Raw genomic sequence first — 18,890 nt, 5'->3', positions numbered from 1 at the left:
GTTCTGTTATCTAGCCATAACAAGACATGGATGTTTTGTGAATTAGAACAGAAGGACTTGAGTCCCATGCCAGCAGCCAGGGTCTCCAGATAATTAATCTTATTCTCCCTGGCGTTTTGCAGCTCGTCTTCATTCCACCTACCCCCTGTATGGGTGGTATGATCAGATGCCCTCCAGCCCTTGCCACTGGCATCTGTGCACAATTTGAGCATGGGTTTAGGGTGTTGTAGGGGTGAGAAAGCTGACTGCACATTGTCTATCCACCATTGCAGCTCTTGTTTTGCTTCCAAAGATACGCTCATTTTTCTGTCAAAATGCCCTTTTTTCATTTTGAGTGCTTTGATTTTGTCCCTTTCTAAAGCCCTGTAATAGAGCTGTCCGTACTGGACTGCAGGAAAGGATGCTACCATTTTCCCGATAATTCTAGCCACCTGCCTGATGCTGGGGTTTGCTGGATGCAGAAGTTCAGTACACAAGGACTGTATTTCCCCTGATTTGTTATCAGGCAGTCGAATTGTCATGGTCTGAGTATTGAGGATGAGACCAAGAAATTGTATCTCTTGAGTGGGGCATAGTACTGATTTATCTGGGTGTACCAAGAACCCAAGTTGTGCAAGGATGCTAGTGGTTTCCAAACCTGTTGCATAGTTTGATTCTCACTTTCTCCAATAATGAGTATATCGTTAAGGTATCCAATTACTACATGCCCTTGCTCTCTCAGCAATGTGAATACAGGTTTGAGCAGTTTAATGAACAATCTTGGCGCTGTGCTCAGGCCACTAGGCAGTACTTTGAATTGCCAAAGTTGATTTTTCCAGGAGAACTTCAAGAACTTCCTGTGTGTTAGATGTACAGGTACTGTATAGTACGCGTCCCAAAGGTCGACTGAAGCTAAAAAGCTATTTTCTGAAATGAGTTTGATAGCGGTATGGATATTTTCCATCTTAAAATGCTGGTACTAGTACTGGAGATATTTGTTGAGGTCAGATAGGTCTAGGATAATGCGTGTACCCCATCCTTTTTAGGCTGCCTAAAAAATATTAGACACAAATTCTCCAGTTTCCCTGTGGCATGGTTCAATTACTCCCTTGCCATAGAGTTTAGAAATTTCAAGATCAATACCAGCCTCTTCGGTTTCATCATACCGAAATAGGTAAGGGGGTTTAGTTCTAGATGGTGCACCCATCTCTTCACTGAATTCAAGCCTGTAACCACTTACAGCATTTAACACTTGTAGGTCTGTAGTAATTTTGCGCCAATTTGGGAAGAATTGCTTCAGTAGACCTCCTACAATAGGTTCTACATTATGACATAGCTTTGCATCATCATTGGAATCAGATGTCATATTCACCTCGTCAGTTGAACTGGAGGTTATCATGCTCTCTTCATCCCTGGGCCTTGCTTGCTGCCGCAGTGTGGTTGGTGCTCGCTGGGATGTGTGAATGTGTGGGGAGCCCACGGCTTCCCCCTCCCCTTGGGGCGCTGGCCTAAAAAAGCATGGCTGGTAGCTCCAGTCCACGGTCCTTTTGCGCCTTTAGGCCTAGCCATATCTAGCCCGCATCGCAGTACTGTTGGAGAAAATACGAGCTTCCTGATAATGGAGTAGTCTTGCTCCTGCCCTAGCCATATGTACTCCTACCATAGTCATATGGGCTGAAACGCTGGTTTTTTTCTTCATTGTCTGTTATGTTCACTCCTGAGGACACCCTCAGTTGCTTTTTGTTCCTCTCTTATGTCTTTCATTTGCTTTCCGAGGTCGTCACCAAAAAGGAATTTGGGGAACGGTGTAGAGGGTTGCAGAGATGCTGGAATTGATGACCACTATCTGGTTTCATGAATTCCTTACGCAAGGAATTCAACTCGAAGTTCGCACTGCACGGAAGTGCTAGTGCATCTTGTTGCTGTTCAGTGACATCCTGTGCTGACACTGTATGTATGTAGGCGTTGATGCCTCTCGTGAGATTCTTTTGGAGTCTCTGAAACTTGAGGTCTCGTGTCTTTGAAAAGGCAGGTAGCCCATTCCAGATTCTTTGGTTGACTTTCGGCACATCCACCAGCTCACAGTTCCTGGGAATGGGGTATTTAGTGATCGTTTCATCTACCACTTTGGGCTCAAGCTAGTGGGTCAAAAGGTAGGCCGTAGACTTAGCAATTTCTGGGTCAATGAGGGGACCAACTTCCTCAGCCACAGCAAATTTGACTGCAATGTTTGGGACTTTTTCCACTACAGAAGGGGGAACTTTGCCTTCTTCAATATCAAATTTGTCATCCTGATGACTATCCCCTTGACCTGGTTGGATTATCACAGAGTTCTCATCCATATCTCAGCCTAGAAATGGTGCCGCATATTCATCATCATACTGGCAGTCAGTATCTGCAGAGTCTGAAGGGGAGTATTCAGAACGAGTCCTGATACTCTTTCCATTGCCATCGCCTTCACGGGCTGGTGTCTGCTTTGCTGACTGTGCCTCCACAAATTGAACAATCACAGCTATTTGGCCCTCGAGCTTGCCGAGTCTATCCTCCAAGGTTGAAACTTTAGAGGCCAGTTTAGCAGGGTTTTTCACTGATTTGTTTGCACCTGTACTACCACTAGGGTTAGCACTGCTTGTAGTTGTAGTAGTATTATTACAAGCACCTACCTTGCCGGCTTTAGCAGGCGTTTTGGCTGTCCGAGATCGAACAATTTTCTGCTTGCACTCCTGCTGCTGTGAGTGCTGGTCTCCGCAACCGCAACCCCCACCAGTGGCTGCCAGGGACGCGACTGGTGTCAGCAGTGCCGCCCACATTGGGAACGTTGGTCGAAGTCATTAATTTCGTTGGCGGCTCGGCTGGAGAAAATGATCGTCAAAACCAGAAAAACTTCCCGTTGAGGTAACTTTGACAATATCGTCGATCCAACTCCATGAAAACTCAAAAGTTGTGCTAAAATTGCAAGTAAAACCAGCGAATTTTCCGAGCACAGAAATTTGAGTGTGAGCAAGATGGCGGCGGCTAACGAATTGAGTGGCGCGCGCACAAGTGGGGTCTCATGTATGACGTAATCTCTCACGAAATTACGATATGAAATAAGAGCTTATTTGGGCCTCACCCTAGATGTCCACCACCCCCCCCCCCCCCCTTGAGGGCACTACCACAATTTGTACAAAATGTGATCCTCCCCCAATTGATCCCTGCCATGTTTGGTCAAGATCTAGCCCCTGGTTTTCCAGAAGATAAAAAAGGGAGTAAAATATTACATTTTATTTTGTTGATTTGGGGTATTCGGACCCAACCCTAGGGGCCCCCCAATGGAACACCACCACTATCTGTACAATGTATGATTCCCTCCTCCTTCCTTCATTGGTAACTCCTGCCAAGTTTGGCAAAAATCTTGAAACCAGTTTTCAAGAGGATTAAAATGTGAAAATGTTTACGCACAGATGCCAGACAGTGAACAATCGCCATAGCTCACTTGCCTCACGTAAGCTAGAAATGCAAGTCATGTCCATATCAAAAGTGGGATTCACACGTAGGCGAACTAGCGGGATACAAAATTTTGAGATTTGCATCGCAATCGAAATCTCAACATTTTTGCCCATGTGGACACAAAAATCCAAAAAATTATTACGATGAGCATCACAATACAAGTCCCTAGGAATCTTGCGCTTATTTCTGAATTATCGCCATTATTTGCCATGCAGTGACTGTGTGAACGCAGGAGGAGCAAATAATCTCGAGACTTTATATCCCATCACTCCAAGTGCAAATCACAACAGCACGCGCACCACACCACTGTGACGCATAATAACAAAAGGGCAAAAAAGAGAAGCGCACTGTGTGCCCCAGTTTGGCAGATTTCATGCACGGGCAGATTCGTTGGCAAATTACTAAGTATTGTGATTGGCAAATAGCGGGATATTTCTGTCCATGTGAACGCTTGCAAAAAATCTTGAGATTTGGATGTGTGCATGCGGCTATTATGGGACCAAGATGATCATCAAAAATGAAGTTTTCTTTTTTTTTAAACAATCTCATAGGTAGACCGTATGAAACTTTTATAATTTCTAGGAGATAACTCAATTCATCTGGATGTGTCCACAACAATAAATAACCCTGTCGAAAAAGTCAAGAAAACTGCCATAAACAGTGATTTTGCTGCAAAACACAAAACTACGAAGTGTGAATTTGAAATCTTTACTATATCATTTCTGCATTTGAAAGCCTACACTACTTCTTTAGAAATCAGTTTCTTTTTAGATTTCATGAAGCATGGTACTGTGACAGTTTTGGTTTTTTTCCCATTTGTCTCCATCTGCCTCAACTATGAGCCTTAAAAAGGTCTCTGCATTCCAACTAGAAAGCTCTTGCTTGATTTCTTGTCCACATATTTCAGGTTTGAATTGCTGCTCTTAAAGGGAATGTGACAGGAATATTATTCCAAAATAAAATCTACCTAGAAAGTGTCTCCATCTGTCTCGCTGCGGTGTATGTTGTACATCAAAACATCAAAATATCCTTCAAAGGGAATTCCCCCCTTCAGTGTAAAGTTTCACCATCCATAAGAGAAGTAGTAAATACAAATTTTCAAAAAAGTTACTACAGTATTCATCACATAATCGGGAACCTCACTTAAATGACATACGCTTCCCAGAAACATTTCCAATGCATGTTATTTTCACTGGATAATCAGGCGGGGACCTCTGATAAACGGGACAATTTTTCTTCAAGCGATCTTTGATTTTGTTGATATTTTACACAAAAAATCTACCAAAATACCACAACAATATTTCAAAGATTCCCTATCAGTTGTCGTTTACATCGAACTTACAAAGCAAGCTTCGGACTAGTGTGTTTTTACCTCCGTCCATCCAGTACACATACATGCATAGCCACGAAAGCGCCGTGTATAAGTATCGATGCCATTGCGAAACACATGCTTTCGCGAACATTCTTCTCCCCTACATATAAGCAAAGCCATGTGCAGGGAGAGCTAGAGGGTCGCGCCGAGGGGTAGCGTGGTCGTGTATTCATGTACATGTACAGTACGTCAATATGCATGTGTGTGTGTGTGTGTGTGTGCACTACATGTACATGTCGTATGCCGTTAGTGTATGGTGAGTGCTCATCGCGAAATCGGGCACTCCGCTTAAAGGGGCCGTGTTTGCTACTCCCAACCTGTCCCGATTATGCGATGAATACTGTATATATTTATGAATATATATACCCTTGCTCTTTCTTCAAGATCACACACACACTCTTACCTATCAACTGTCTTGGTACTGAGAAGTAATCTTCTGTGAATTCCAGTATACTTCTGGCTTTGGATACTGCTTCTTGTGACTGGAAAATAGAACAAAAAAAAAAATTAGGCAACTTCATGTCAACTAAGAAAACCAACTGAGAAAAAGAAAGGCCACTTATACAAATGTGCACATGAGCTAACTCTGAACTGGCTTATTCTGATGGCTGAAAAGGTTCATTTCAGTTTGGAAAAAAAAAATAAAAAATCTTCCATGAATCTTGCAGTAATTTGGCATAAAACAGTACAAAATACCACAAATGCCTCCACCACATGGCATGGTTCTCCCAATAGGTCTAGACTACGTCTTGACAGTGTGAGCATTGTGCCATTCCAGGAGTTGGTATCCTAACATCTTTCGTGAAATAGGGCCCTGATGCTTATACTCACACCAAGTACAGCATTAATTCCTTCTCTTTGTGCCTCTAACTGGTGGAGCAACCTTCCAATCTTTGCCTGTGACTCTTGTACTATTGAAATGTCTAAATATTGTCTTGAAACATTCCTGTTGTTTCATTTGTAACTACAACTATCACTGAAGGTGATTAATACCCCTGCTCCAGCAGCTCAGACTCCTATGAACACCAATTAAACCAGGGTTTGTCGGGTAGAAACACAAAGGCCACTTTGCACAAATACACCTACGAGATAGATCTTCATTCACACCAAATTTGATCCTAATAGTTTAAATGCTTCAGTTTAATACAAAAATGTGGTTACTATGGGAACACTTTTTTTCTGATATCAAAATAATGGTGTCTTGCATATATCTACATCTCTACATCCTAAATACTAAATACAAATATTATGACCTTTATTGCTTTAATGGTGTGGAATATGATTCATAAGGTTTGGGTAAAATTGTAATTACCATGGCAACGTTTTTGTCTGGCAAACACAAAAATCATGTTTCCATATCTATACCTCAATGCCATAATGTCTACCAAATTTAATTTCAATTGCTTCACAATTGTGGAAGTAGTTCGCTCCCCACATTTTCAAGAAAATATGCAGTCACCATGGCAACAACTTGTCCAGTACAAACACAAAGAGTGTCTTGCATTAGTACACCTACAGATCATGAGACATATTTGCCCTGGCTTCTCACATCTGTTTCACTTTAGTGCTTAATATAAAGGAAATGTTATAGTGTTTAAACAAGTATGTACCATGCTGTACACATTTTATTACAAGTAACATTTTATGTATAGTGCTGATTCAAAATTCAATTGAAAAAACACTATTCTTCCACTAATCATCCCCTTCTTCCCTTTTATCTACAATCCTGATAGAGTACACACAATTACAATGATCTTAAAGAGCTTATGAGTGCAGGGCCATACATTACAGATGGTTTCATGATTTATGTTTGAATTTAGTGCAGGGGGAAAGGACAGATTAACACAGTATGATTTATTTGTTATATTTTAAACCTTTTTTGAATGTGACTCCAGGCAAACACAATCTATACATAAATATTATACATATCTCTACAAAGGGAACATAGCACACTGCACATAACAGGTCCAAAAATAATTCCAGAAAAATAAAAGCATGATGACCCACTCATTAGTAAATCTAACCACCCTCTTAAACCTAACTGATCACATGAAACCAGCATATTTGTGTAACTTTCCTTGAACACTCCATCACTCAAACCCACTTACGTCTCCATAGACTCTGAAAGTACACGTTGACTCATCAAGGTCAATCCTCTTGATGCCATCGACTTTCCGTGCATTCTGAATGTTGACACCATGGCTACCAATTGCCAAGCCCATCAGTTCTTCTCGCACGCTGAATTCTTCCATAAAACTTTCTGACTGTTGTTTTGTAACCTGCAAACATAACCAACAATGCAATTTGTAAGTGTTGGTCACACTTAAATATTGGCAAACAAATACCCCAGTTACAGCCCTATATTCATGTCCCAGATAAATATATAATAAATATATTTGTGTCTGGAAAGAAAGGAAAGTTGCTGAAGAGGAGACACCAAGTTCACCAAATGCCACTAGTTAAACAGATATTTTCATCAATTTGTTTCAATGTAACAAACTGTACAGACTTTTTGTAACTTCCTCCAGGAAAAATATGCTACGAGTATTGTGGCATAATCACTTCAATGTTAACAACAAAGTCACTGGCTATGTACATTTACACAGTAAGTCCTGTCATACCAATAGAGCATTATATTCTATGAAGTAAATGTATTCAATGTTACCTAAAAAAAAAAAGCATACAGTCTGTAGTCAAAAGAACAGAGTTAAGTGGTGTATTCTAAGTAAAAAGTGACATTTTCAAGAATTGCTGAAGTGAAGGGAGCTTTGTGATCCAAGATTAACATTCTAATCCATCACCTCACCTCCAGTTGCTGTGCCGCTTCTTCAGCTCTTGACAACATCAGAATTTTCTCCCTCAGATTACGTATGTGCATGTCACTAAGCATCTGAGCTTTCTTCAGCCCATCAGATGATGTTGACTAGACAAAACAAGCAAAGGCAGGTTTGAATATACTTAGTAAAAGAGGACATTTTCCACTGCACTCCACAGTACAAGAGAATTTAATGTCTATTGTAGTCATTTTATTACAATGATTTATCAAAGTGGAAGAAAAATGCCTTATTTATTATGTTACACTTACTGGCCTACTAGACTTAGAATCCATACAGTGATACAAGCTAGGACAAGGAGCCCTATAACTTTTTGACCTATGATAACACTGAGAAGCCTGGGGTGTGAAAGTAGGCAAGAATTTGTATTTCAGAACATGCTATGTGCATCCAAATATGGACATCTCAGTCAAAAGGAAGTCAGTTATTTTTACTGTATTAATGCCTGCATCATGGGTGCCAGTGGTGTAGGAGATATAAGAAGAGTGTAAATATTGCTACCAAGTTCACTGATATAATTTTTCATGAGGATCATACTCATGTCAAACACTTCAGATATATGATTGTACGAAAACATGTAGGTTTACAATCTTAACATCTAAGCTTCACAGAGAGCACAAGGCAACACACCACCTGATATCCCTGTCTTCATTGATAGTTCTATGCTATCACACATTAGTCTCCATCTCACCCTATCAAAATAACTGTGTCAAACATGCATAGTCAGTTGCACTGTAATATTGATAATTCATATGTGCAATGGCACTCAAACAAAACAAAGTCTACAATATAAAAAATGTTTCCAAATCTATTCTCAAATCATATTGACACATGTAACTCTTTGTGGTTTTTCTCTCTGATTAGGTACATTTTAATAACTTATTGTATGGCAAAAGCAAATGAGTTTTGGCCCCTGATGTTAACCCTTTATGTGGTGACCAGAGTTAACTAATCTGGTCATAGTTATGTCAGAAAGATCAGTTTTTATTGTGATTCCTCAGGACAGGCTTTCAGGGTGAAAGGTAAAATATCCCAAATTAGAAAATGAATGAGCAATGCATAACCATCTAGTTCATCACCACTGAGTCAAGGAGACAAGACAGTCAATGTAACCATTTGATGGGATACTTACAAATACTATCAATGCATTCTTTTCTTCACTATATGTGACCAAAAGGGCACCTGTGGCTCTTACAAAGTCTCTGTGATTTGAAGCATCTTTACAACTGCATAACAGACAAAGGATAAAATACAGAACATGTGATTACAATTACAGTGAAGCCTTTTTATGCACAAGATCAGTCATTGACAAGAGTGTCTTTCTACTACACTGCTTTAAAAAGCACAAATAAACACAAAGCCATTCAATTACATTTGTACTTTATTTTGCAAACCTGTCTTCTCGTCACTGAATTACATTTTCATTTTTTTTTCATAGACGTGTTATCAAAACCCATCAAGTATTTCACATTATAAAGGAGATTTCACTTCTTCTTGGCATATTAATCACATTTTGCTGACAAGTATACACTCAAAATACTGAGAATGATTAGTATACTGTAACTGCAAATTTGGTGCTCACAAAAAACAATTTGTGGCAGCAGGGGATCATCCAAACAGACTATTTTGGTAGCAAACATTTCAAGAGGTAGAATGTTGGAGCATGTTTGATGATATATCAAATGGTAGATGTATTGCCATTGCTGGATAATAAAACTACAAAAATTTGTGATGTCATAGTAGGGCGATATAGAAAAAAAAAATTTAAAGGAATTTAAGATATTTCCATTTTTTTAGCATAATGAAAGATACAATGTATTTGGCTTATTTCTTTCAAAATAAATGGGGGATAATATGACACTCAGCATATGTCAGTAACAAGTGGAAGAATGTGTATTTTTCATGAAAAATGAAATTTTGTGGCATTCTCACAACTTTCTGACAGCTGGTACAAAATTCCTTAAACTTCTCTGATAGATTCTACTAATATTTCTGCATTTACTCAATCGAAGGTATACATACTGGGTTTCACTCCTCTCAAGGAGAAGAAAGAACTCAAGGATACCAAAATCCCTGAAAACCTCACATACAACAAAGATTGTGTTGCTGTCATAATAGGCAAAAATGTGAGTGAAATATCTAAAAACAAGAGACCCAGGGGTCTGGCGCTCACCCAAGTATTGCAAGTTCACCTTAGGAGTTTGGGGCCTTCATGGTGGGGGGGGGGAATGGTGTCCATTTGTATATTCTATCATACTGGTGAACTACACATGCAAGTGTCAAACTGAGTAAGACAAAAGGATTTACTATGACCATGTTGATATGAGGGACATTCATACCAACTACTGTATACGCCAAATATTTTGCGAGGTTTTTATTTTCACGAGTCAGGTGCTATTCGCGAAATCAAAGACACACAAAAATAATGACTCTGATCCTGATATGAATGTGACGCACACACATTTCTCCGTTCAGTACAGTACTCCACGATCGCGAATTTAACCACTCGCGAAATCGTCGGGAAGTCCCGATTCGCGAAAATTTAGGCTCGCTAAATATATGGCGTATACAGCAAACTATTATAATTCATACACTTTCATCAATATGCACTGAATTTTCACACAACAAGCTCTTGAACATGTAATTTCTAAAATCAAAAAATGATAGCTTGACTGCAACAACTGTTGCTACATTCTATCTACATAAAATTGTTTTCCACTGCAGAATGTCTACAGTACAGGATCTTTCTTGTAGGCTTTCTACACATAAATTTTAGCCACAGTGAGCACTGTCAAATATGTGGTCAATGTACTCTGACAAACACAAGGCATACAGAAACTGAAGTATTCTATATTTCTATGTTGTCTGTTTGTTGGTTTCTCTTCCCCCCCCCCCCCCCCTTTATATTACATAGTGACTGTGACTCCACTGCTGAACTGAAGTAAAAAAGCAGTAGTTCCTGCTTGGAAGAAATGATATCAACTTGAAACTAATGACTTACTACCTACTCTTTTTCTACACAACTGCTATCAATTTCCCAAACTTCATTTTGTTAGCAAAGAAAAAAGTCCACCATCCCTCAACTATTTTTAATGTCATACTTACAACTGCCTCAGTTCCACTGGTACATTGATGACAGCTTTGTGAATGCTTTCCTTACTCAGACAATGGCTGTGGGGGCAAAATAAAGTCAAAGAAACCAAACATGATGCATATAACACATATTTTCAATCTGTATTTTCTCAATATTCTCAGGAAAGATAATGTAGCTCATGACACTAAGGTAGTAGAAATAGCATAGCATATGATAAAATTGTGTGTGCCTCGTGGCTATGTATCAATCAATAAGAAGCAAACATGCTTGTAATACTTATATAATTTTTGCAGCAGAATTTCATCACCATTAGGGAAACACTTATGAAGAGTTTCTTCGCAAAAACCGATAAGTCCATTTACGAAGATTTTGAAGTACGGTCTCTTTCATAAAGTACAAAATAATACCTTTTAAATGATATATTGGTCATTACATATAAAGGTACATTTTTGAAGTTATGGTCAAAAGAAGCAAAACTTTTCTTATTATTCTCTTTATTTTTCTTGATCTTTAATCGCAAATATCTCCATTTGGCAAATATAGACTTATCGGTTTTTGCGAACAAACTCTTCAAGTACTTCCTTGACACCATATATGCTGGTATGCATAAAAATTCAGTTATCAGGAAGTGATTGAAAACCTATTAGATTTTACTCAGTTTATTCCTTTGCAACATTACCATTTAAAATTCAATTTAGTATATACAAGCAATCAAATTTAAACAGTAACTACACTACATGGGCCTTTCCTGCTTAATGGGAGAGGCAAGCAATCATTGCAATATCTTCAACTGCTCAAGGTAAAGAGATTGACAAAATAATGACAATGCCCATTTTAGAAAAGGTTTTAGAAGCTTTTGAATGTGAAATAAGATTATCTGTAACTCCTTTTTTTTTTCTTTGTGGTCTGGTAAAAACAAAAGTAAAAATCTATATCGGGTGAACAAATGAGTACTAATATATTTGTTCATTATTCAACAAGAAAATAAATACTCACTTAGGATTTACTCGCCTCAACCGGTCTCCCTGAACAATTTCGTTGTATGTTGCATCATAGCCTGTATATTCTATGACATAAAACTGCAGCAGCAGCAAAAAAAAAAAAAGAGTACAAATAAATACAGTAACCATTCACAAACATTTTTCTATTGAAATATATTCCCTACCATACAACTAAATTTAAAGTGAGCCAAGTAAGCAGTGTGTGTCAAAACATATCATTCTCACCTTGTCTAAATAATCCTGAGCATCCCTACAATGAACAAATACAAGTCACTCCCTGGGTGAGCAGCAAACATAGATGTCAACATTTAAAAGTTAAAATTGGGGAGTACCTGCTGTAGGGATGGAGGTTCATTTTGCCAATACCTAACAGTATACATGTATGTGATTGATAGAGTCAAAGCATAGATATATTGGAAATAAAATCATACTTACTGATGATAGAAGGCACTTCATATTCTTAGGCAACTGGAGGATATTCTATTACATACTCTTCAAGATTCTTTTCTTTTTTCCAAGAGCCTTAATCTATTCTGGTAACCTGTATTGAAACTCACATGTGTCATGACAACAATCACTCATCTCCATAACATCATTTAGGCTGGACACAGCGAGAGCTGAACAAATTGTGTGGTTGCTTTCCTAACAGTAAAAACCCAAAACCCACCTCGCCTTTGACCATCTGGATCTTAGCTCGCCACCAGCCACATGGCTCTCCTTCAAATGACCTTGAATAAACCTATCAGAGGACAAATAAATTCATATGAAAACTGGACATGAGTTTATTGAGAGAATGTTACAAACGCTTAAAGGAGACCTCAGGATGATTTTCAGACTTATACATTTGAACAACTATAAATCCGTTATACTGAGTATAGAGTTTTCGAATTTATAGTGGTTGGGATGAGGAATAAGAATGTTTTCAAAATTTTAGAACAAATTGCAATGAACAAGGATGATGACAGGGCAGCCTCACCATAAGAATGCACGAGTTGGGCCTCAAGGAAGCAGAACAAAAGAAGAAGGCATGCACAGATTCTACACAGGTGAACTTGTTAAACAAGCGGTATTGTAATGGAATTACACTTCTAAATTTCTGAAACATGTGAGGCTCCTATGTCAAAAACACTGTTCAGTGTAATTTGTTTAAGATTTTCAGAGTATTGGTTTCTCTGCTCAAGGACCACAATAAATTCCACAAATCGATACATGAAACTGTCAATTTATGTACTACATGATGTGAAATTATGAAAATCATCTGGAATGCCCCTTTCAGCCCCAACTCACCACAGTAGTTTTAAATAAATGGTTTAAATCTAGTTTAGAGACTAAACCAGTGCAAAAAGGGCACACATATGTGACCCGCTACAACAAAATGATCCTAAAGTCGGGCGAGGTCGATTATTTGAAAATTGCATGACACAATTCCCTAATCTTTCTGCTTTAAATTGATATATAACACATCTTATAAAAATAATCGTCTGCGGAGATATCGATGTTTAAAAGAGAGCATGTCGAGACGTCTGGGAAATCACTGTTTCGAGAAAAGCGCCCTAAAAGTTCTCCTTCCAACTTAATAACGATCAAGGGACACGCAAGTCAGTATTCACCTCGGACAATAGAAGGTAAGCCCTAGCAACCCCCGAAATGCGCATTCAAACACAGCGTCGGCGGTCTCCTCACCGACCAATCAGTGACTAGGATGCCAGGAGAAGCGACTGGGCATAGCGCACCCCGCCAGCACGCACCAGTCGACTGGGCAGTGTGCGAGCTTCACGCTTCGTTTAACGGCAAGTAGCAAACTGACCAATGAGATCACTCTGGTCGTTGTTAGGGGCGGAGCCTATGTGTGGCGCTCAATCCAAATGTTCGAACCAGTTTCTGCTTCGTTGAAACGCCAAAAAAACATGGCCCAGAAAAACGCTATTTTTTGGTCTTTCCTTTCATCATTTTGCTTCAAAATTTGGACAGATGATAGAAGACATGTCAGACTCTAATAATATGTCAAATTCAGAAAATCGTAAGTTTTGACCAAGTTTGATGCTCTGACTTCAAACTCGATTTTGACGGCTTCAACCATGCGCGACTTTAGGACCATTTTGTTGTAGCGGGTCACATATGATGCTTGATATTTAGTATTAAGCATTGACTGACATGCAGGCTTTGCACAAAAGTTCAATTGGCGATTCAATTTTGAAGTAAGCAAGAACTTTTCCAACCCTTTGCCTCATGCCGACTGTCTGCCTGTCATACACGACACAGCAGCAACATGGGTAAGACCCTAAACTCTTCTTTGTGGTTTTCACCCTTGTACAAATTGAACAGATGTTCCAACTAATCACATAACTGCCAATGGCATACTACCTTCACTGCAACATTATGCTGTGTTCCTTACCCATCATTGCTGATAATTCACCAGACTGCATCTTTTTTGCAATTTACACAAAACTAATCAAAGACCAACACAATGTTTTAATAGAGAGGGGCAGCAGCATCCACAAAGAATTCTTGATTGTAAGGCCTGAACTCATGAACTTCAATTGAAAGTGAAATGATCTTGCTAGGTAGGGAGTGCATACGTTTTGATCAAGGAATGAATAGCAACGTTAAAAACCTTGTATGCAATTTCTATCTTCCTTTTTCAAACTAACATTGACAGCTGCAGCCAACTCATCATTTTGAACCCGAGTGCTTCCTTTTCATAGATCGCATCAACATTGTACTCGCTTACCTCAACTTCCTCATCTGCTTTAAGCTCCAAGCCATCCCTGGGAGATGCTTCTGGTGGTAGCCTCACAACATTGATGGGAACCCTCCTTTCAGCTGTCCAACTACACAAACAACAACACAAGGACAAATCTTGATGTCATATACACCTCAGTCATACATGCAAGGTGTCATGGATGACAGATAATGAAAATAACCACTACTTAAAACAAATCAAAAACCATATACAAAAAAAAAGAAACTAGAAATGTCCCTATGGCGACTGGTATGCCTCCGCCATAATGCATGGTTCTCCCAATAGGTCTATAGTACAATGTCTTGATGTGTGACAACACTTACACACACAAAAAAAATGGCAAATACTGACATGTTTGTCACAAATGTTTTGAATATGCTCACTTTATTTGAACTTGGTTTAATAGGATGAATGGCTATACTGTCTATTTGACCCTTTTATATGTTTATGCATCGAGCAATTTCCAAGGTATGGAGAAAAAGTATAATTTCAGTATTAAATAATAAAATTTTAGCATTTCAACCTGGCCTTTGACCTTATGACCCTAAAGTTCTCAAGAAAATCACCGTCAGGCAAAAATATGCATAAATATGTAAGTACTAAGTGTCATGATGATACCTTGAGCCACTTCCGAGATATGGAGGAAGTCAAAGTTAGCATTTTCACTTGACCTTTGACTTTTTTGGGGAAAAAAAAAACACCTCTATTGGGCAATACATGTATACACCAAGTTTCAAGAAAAATCCTGCAAGCATTGCACAGATATGAGGAAAAGTATGAAATTTTGAGGAGTTGGCCATGACCTTTGACCCCATGACCTCAAAATTCCAAAGATAATCACTGCCAGTCAGTACATATGTACTACAATATTGTAAGTTCCATGAAGATGCTTTTAACCATTTGCGAGATATGAGGAAAAAGTGAAATTTTAACATTTTCACTTGACCTTTGACCTCATGGCCCAAAACTCTCTCTAGAGAATCCTTATTGGGTATTACATGTATGTAAACACTAAGTTTCAAGAAAATACCCTCAGGCACTGCAGAGATATGGGAGAAATAAGGCGTGTCTCCCATCAGCCGAAGTTCAAACTAGGGGGATATTTTGCGGTTTGGGAAAATAGCCCAATATTGCAAATGTGCATCTTCATCAGCTCGAAACAGCCTGCTTATGTAGGGAAATTAGCCCAAAATTTGACGCATGTGTACTTTGCATCACTCTTAAATTCGAAAGTAGATTTTCCTGTGCAAATCTCCTGTATCACCGTATGTACGATTGTCACAGGAGAAATGTTTTTTTTTTTCTTTCTTTCTTTAGGAGAGTAGTAAATACCAGTGAATAAAATAGGAACAGTTGCCATTACTGGTATAATGTAATCGTGCTGAAATGTGATGAAGTGCAACTTGTGTTGTAACAAAATGACAAGTGTGTTTTCCGTAGCCCACTACAGACAGTTGTGTGGGGAATGCGATTGCAGTTCAGCAGCGATGGGACAAAAGGGAGGAAAATAGTTTCCACAGGTGCCAGATTCCACGGGCGAGCCGTCCAGGGTTTCTACGTAGACTTTCTATACATAATAGGGGAAGGAAAGTTTAAGGGTGTGGCAGACTGAGCAGGGATGTGGTCGACGGAGGAGTCATGGTAGAACCTCTTCAGTTATTGATCTTTTTAAGCCAGTCTGGACCACATGAAACCAGGGTTCTTTTTCCTCTCCACAGAGATAAATACTCTCCAACCAGCAATGGCAACTGGGTTTCAGGACTACGCCCCAAATTCAGCAAGGTCATTCACGATGCGGTGAAGGCTGCTGCCAACTGCAATGCCGGCCAGTGGAAATCAGTTCACTGGATGTGCTGAACGATGGCAAAACCACGCTCTTCCAACAGCTTGTCAACACTACTGTCGTGTCCACCAAAAACTGATGACGTACACTGACAATTGAACGTTTCATGTACAAGGAACAGTTGCCAAACTATCCATTTTGATGCTATTTTTGTAGCATTTGGAGGTTGAGTGAAGATTTTGTGTGTTCAATAACACCGATTTCTTAGAAGTTAAACTCTCAATGATATCTCATGGGGGGGATATTTAGTGGCTTTGGGCGTACCGCTACGACCATATAAGTGGGGTATATTTTAATGGAGTGACGACTACCAGTGTGTAGTTATAGTTATAATTATTGCCCCCCCCCCCCTTTTGAGATGAAGCGTTAGAAGTACTATCAAATGGTTTTACTTGTGAGTATACTAGCCCATATTAGTTAGGTCCCATGCTCACCCTTTACATGAGAGGTGAGTTGCGGAAATTATGCAAAACTTACTGCACCAGTTGTAACAGGAGTAATGGTGACGGAGTGGCTGCTGATGTAAAGATATCACAGCAGGTTCATTCCAGGAACCTGAGGTATCCAATAGTGTATGGATTTGAGAATCAGAATTCGTGTACATGAATGTGGGTTGAGGAGCTAAGTTGAGATATTTTAATATGGTTAAAGATGTTTTGAAGTTGTGAAGCACAGAGGATGTTATGTCCAAATAAACATTACTGTTTGGTTGAGACACTAAATCAGTAAATGGCATGTATGATTATTTGACTCTAGTGTAACCCATGTGACAACGATACACAACAGAAACGGACACGCGTTTAGGTAAAGGGGAATCCCATTATAACGAGATCGTCGGTTCCGGGTGATTTTTCTCGTTGTATCCGGATTCTCGTATCCAAACACATGTGGAAAGTACACTTTATATAAACATACTCTGTTAAAATTGGGTTAAACACATTGCATAATATCACAACGTCATGTTGATGAATGGAAAAATAGGAAATGCGACTTGAAAATGCAAGAGCATTCTCGCAATAATTACAATTATAATCATTTTTTTTTTCTGACACTTGTTATCGAATGTTTTAGATTTGAACTAGAAATGTTGCTATGGTGACTGGTATACCTCTGCCACAATGCATGGTTCTCCTAATAGGTCTACAGTACAATGTCTTGACAATGTGTGATGACAGTTTCACATAACATTGGCAAAATATAAAATGACAGGTTTGTCACAAATGAGTTGATTGTTCACTTTCCTTGAATTAGGTTTACTTGGATGAATGGCTATATTGTATAAGAGTGCAGGTATTTGGGAATTTGAAGATTTTTTACTTGACTTCTGACCCCTTCATAAAAATTTTGCACTTTCACTTGACCTTTGACCTTTTGGCAAGAAACTTCCAAGAGAATCTCTATTGGGTAATACATGCATACACTAAGTTTCAATAAAAATACTGCAGGCATTGCATACACAAGAGGGAAATAGTGAAATTTTGAGGAGTTGACCTTGACCTTTGACCCCCCCCCCCGACCTTTGACCCCTGACCCCTAAATTCCCTATATAATCACTGCCAGTCAGTACATGTACATGCATATGTACTAAGTTCCATAAAGATACCTTGAACCATTTGTGAAATATGGAGATAAAAGTAAAACTTTAACATTTTCACTTGACCTTTGAACTTTGCCCTCATGACCCAAAACTCTCTCTGGAGAATTTTTATTTGGTAGTTCATGTATACACTAAGGGTGCGTTCGAACGCTCTAAAGCGAACCAAAGCGAACTGAACTAAAGCGTACCGTACCGAACTGTGCCAATTTTGGAGCGTTCGAGCGCTCTGTGGAGAAAGCGTACTCACGAGTTATTTTTAGAAAGGTCACGCTTGTTTGTAGCAAGAATGTCATTCACCCCTGGCACTTGAACTATTTACAGCTGTCCAGAACAAAGAGAATGATGTTTTTGCATTGTGACGTATGCGCATGATACGCGCATGCTTTACAACGAACTTTTGGTACGCTTTGGTACGCTTTTGGAGCACATCGGGAAGTGGTCCACTTTTGGCTCGGTACAGTACGGTACGGTACACTTTAGGAGCGTTCGAATGCTCCTCTGGCGCGGGTACGGTATGGTACAGTTCGCTTTAGGAGAGCGCTCGAACGCACCCTTAGTTTCAAGAAAATACCTTCAGGCATTGCATAGATATGGGGGAAATAGTGAAATTTTGAGCATTTGGCCTTGACCTTTTGACCTTTGACCTCATGCATGTGTGCCCAAAAGTTGATAGGCACAACTTCGCCCACTCATACATATACATGCCAAGTTTCATTAGGATACCTCAAACGGTCTTTTAGTTATGCTGTCCACAAAATTGATTACAGACAGAAGGACGGACGGACAACCCAAAAACATAATGCCTCCGGCCACACTTCACAGCGGAGGCATAAAAATCATACAATCATATTGTAGATGGGACCTGCCTTTTGTTATCCGAATCTGCACATCCGAGAAGAGAGAGATGAAGAAAACGTATGCAACTAGGGAAGGTCACC

General features: G+C 39.3%; 1 protein-coding gene across 1 annotated transcript in view; it reads right to left on the bottom strand.

The window, feature by feature from the left end:
* Nucleotides 1–18,890, bottom strand: part of LOC140244947 (RNA-binding protein FXR1-like) — a 93,450-nt gene that overhangs the window by 22,824 nt on the left and 51,736 nt on the right. The window contains exons 4-11 of the mRNA XM_072324555.1: nt 14,501–14,600; nt 12,437–12,508; nt 11,765–11,847; nt 10,780–10,845; nt 8,807–8,900; nt 7,647–7,763; nt 6,949–7,119; nt 5,244–5,322 (exon numbers count right to left, since the gene is read on the bottom strand). Coding sequence (XP_072180656.1) covers nt 5,244–5,322; nt 6,949–7,119; nt 7,647–7,763; nt 8,807–8,900; nt 10,780–10,845; nt 11,765–11,847; nt 12,437–12,508; nt 14,501–14,600 — 782 coding nt within the window. The remainder of the gene's footprint in view (nt 1–5,243; nt 5,323–6,948; nt 7,120–7,646; nt 7,764–8,806; nt 8,901–10,779; nt 10,846–11,764; nt 11,848–12,436; nt 12,509–14,500; nt 14,601–18,890) is intronic.

This window comes from Diadema setosum, chromosome 21, assembly GCF_964275005.1.
Source record: "Diadema setosum chromosome 21, eeDiaSeto1, whole genome shotgun sequence".
Taxonomy (NCBI): domain Eukaryota; kingdom Metazoa; phylum Echinodermata; class Echinoidea; order Diadematoida; family Diadematidae; genus Diadema; species Diadema setosum.
Note: the sequence above shows the minus strand (reverse complement) of the source record. Positions and strands in the feature narration are given on the sequence as shown.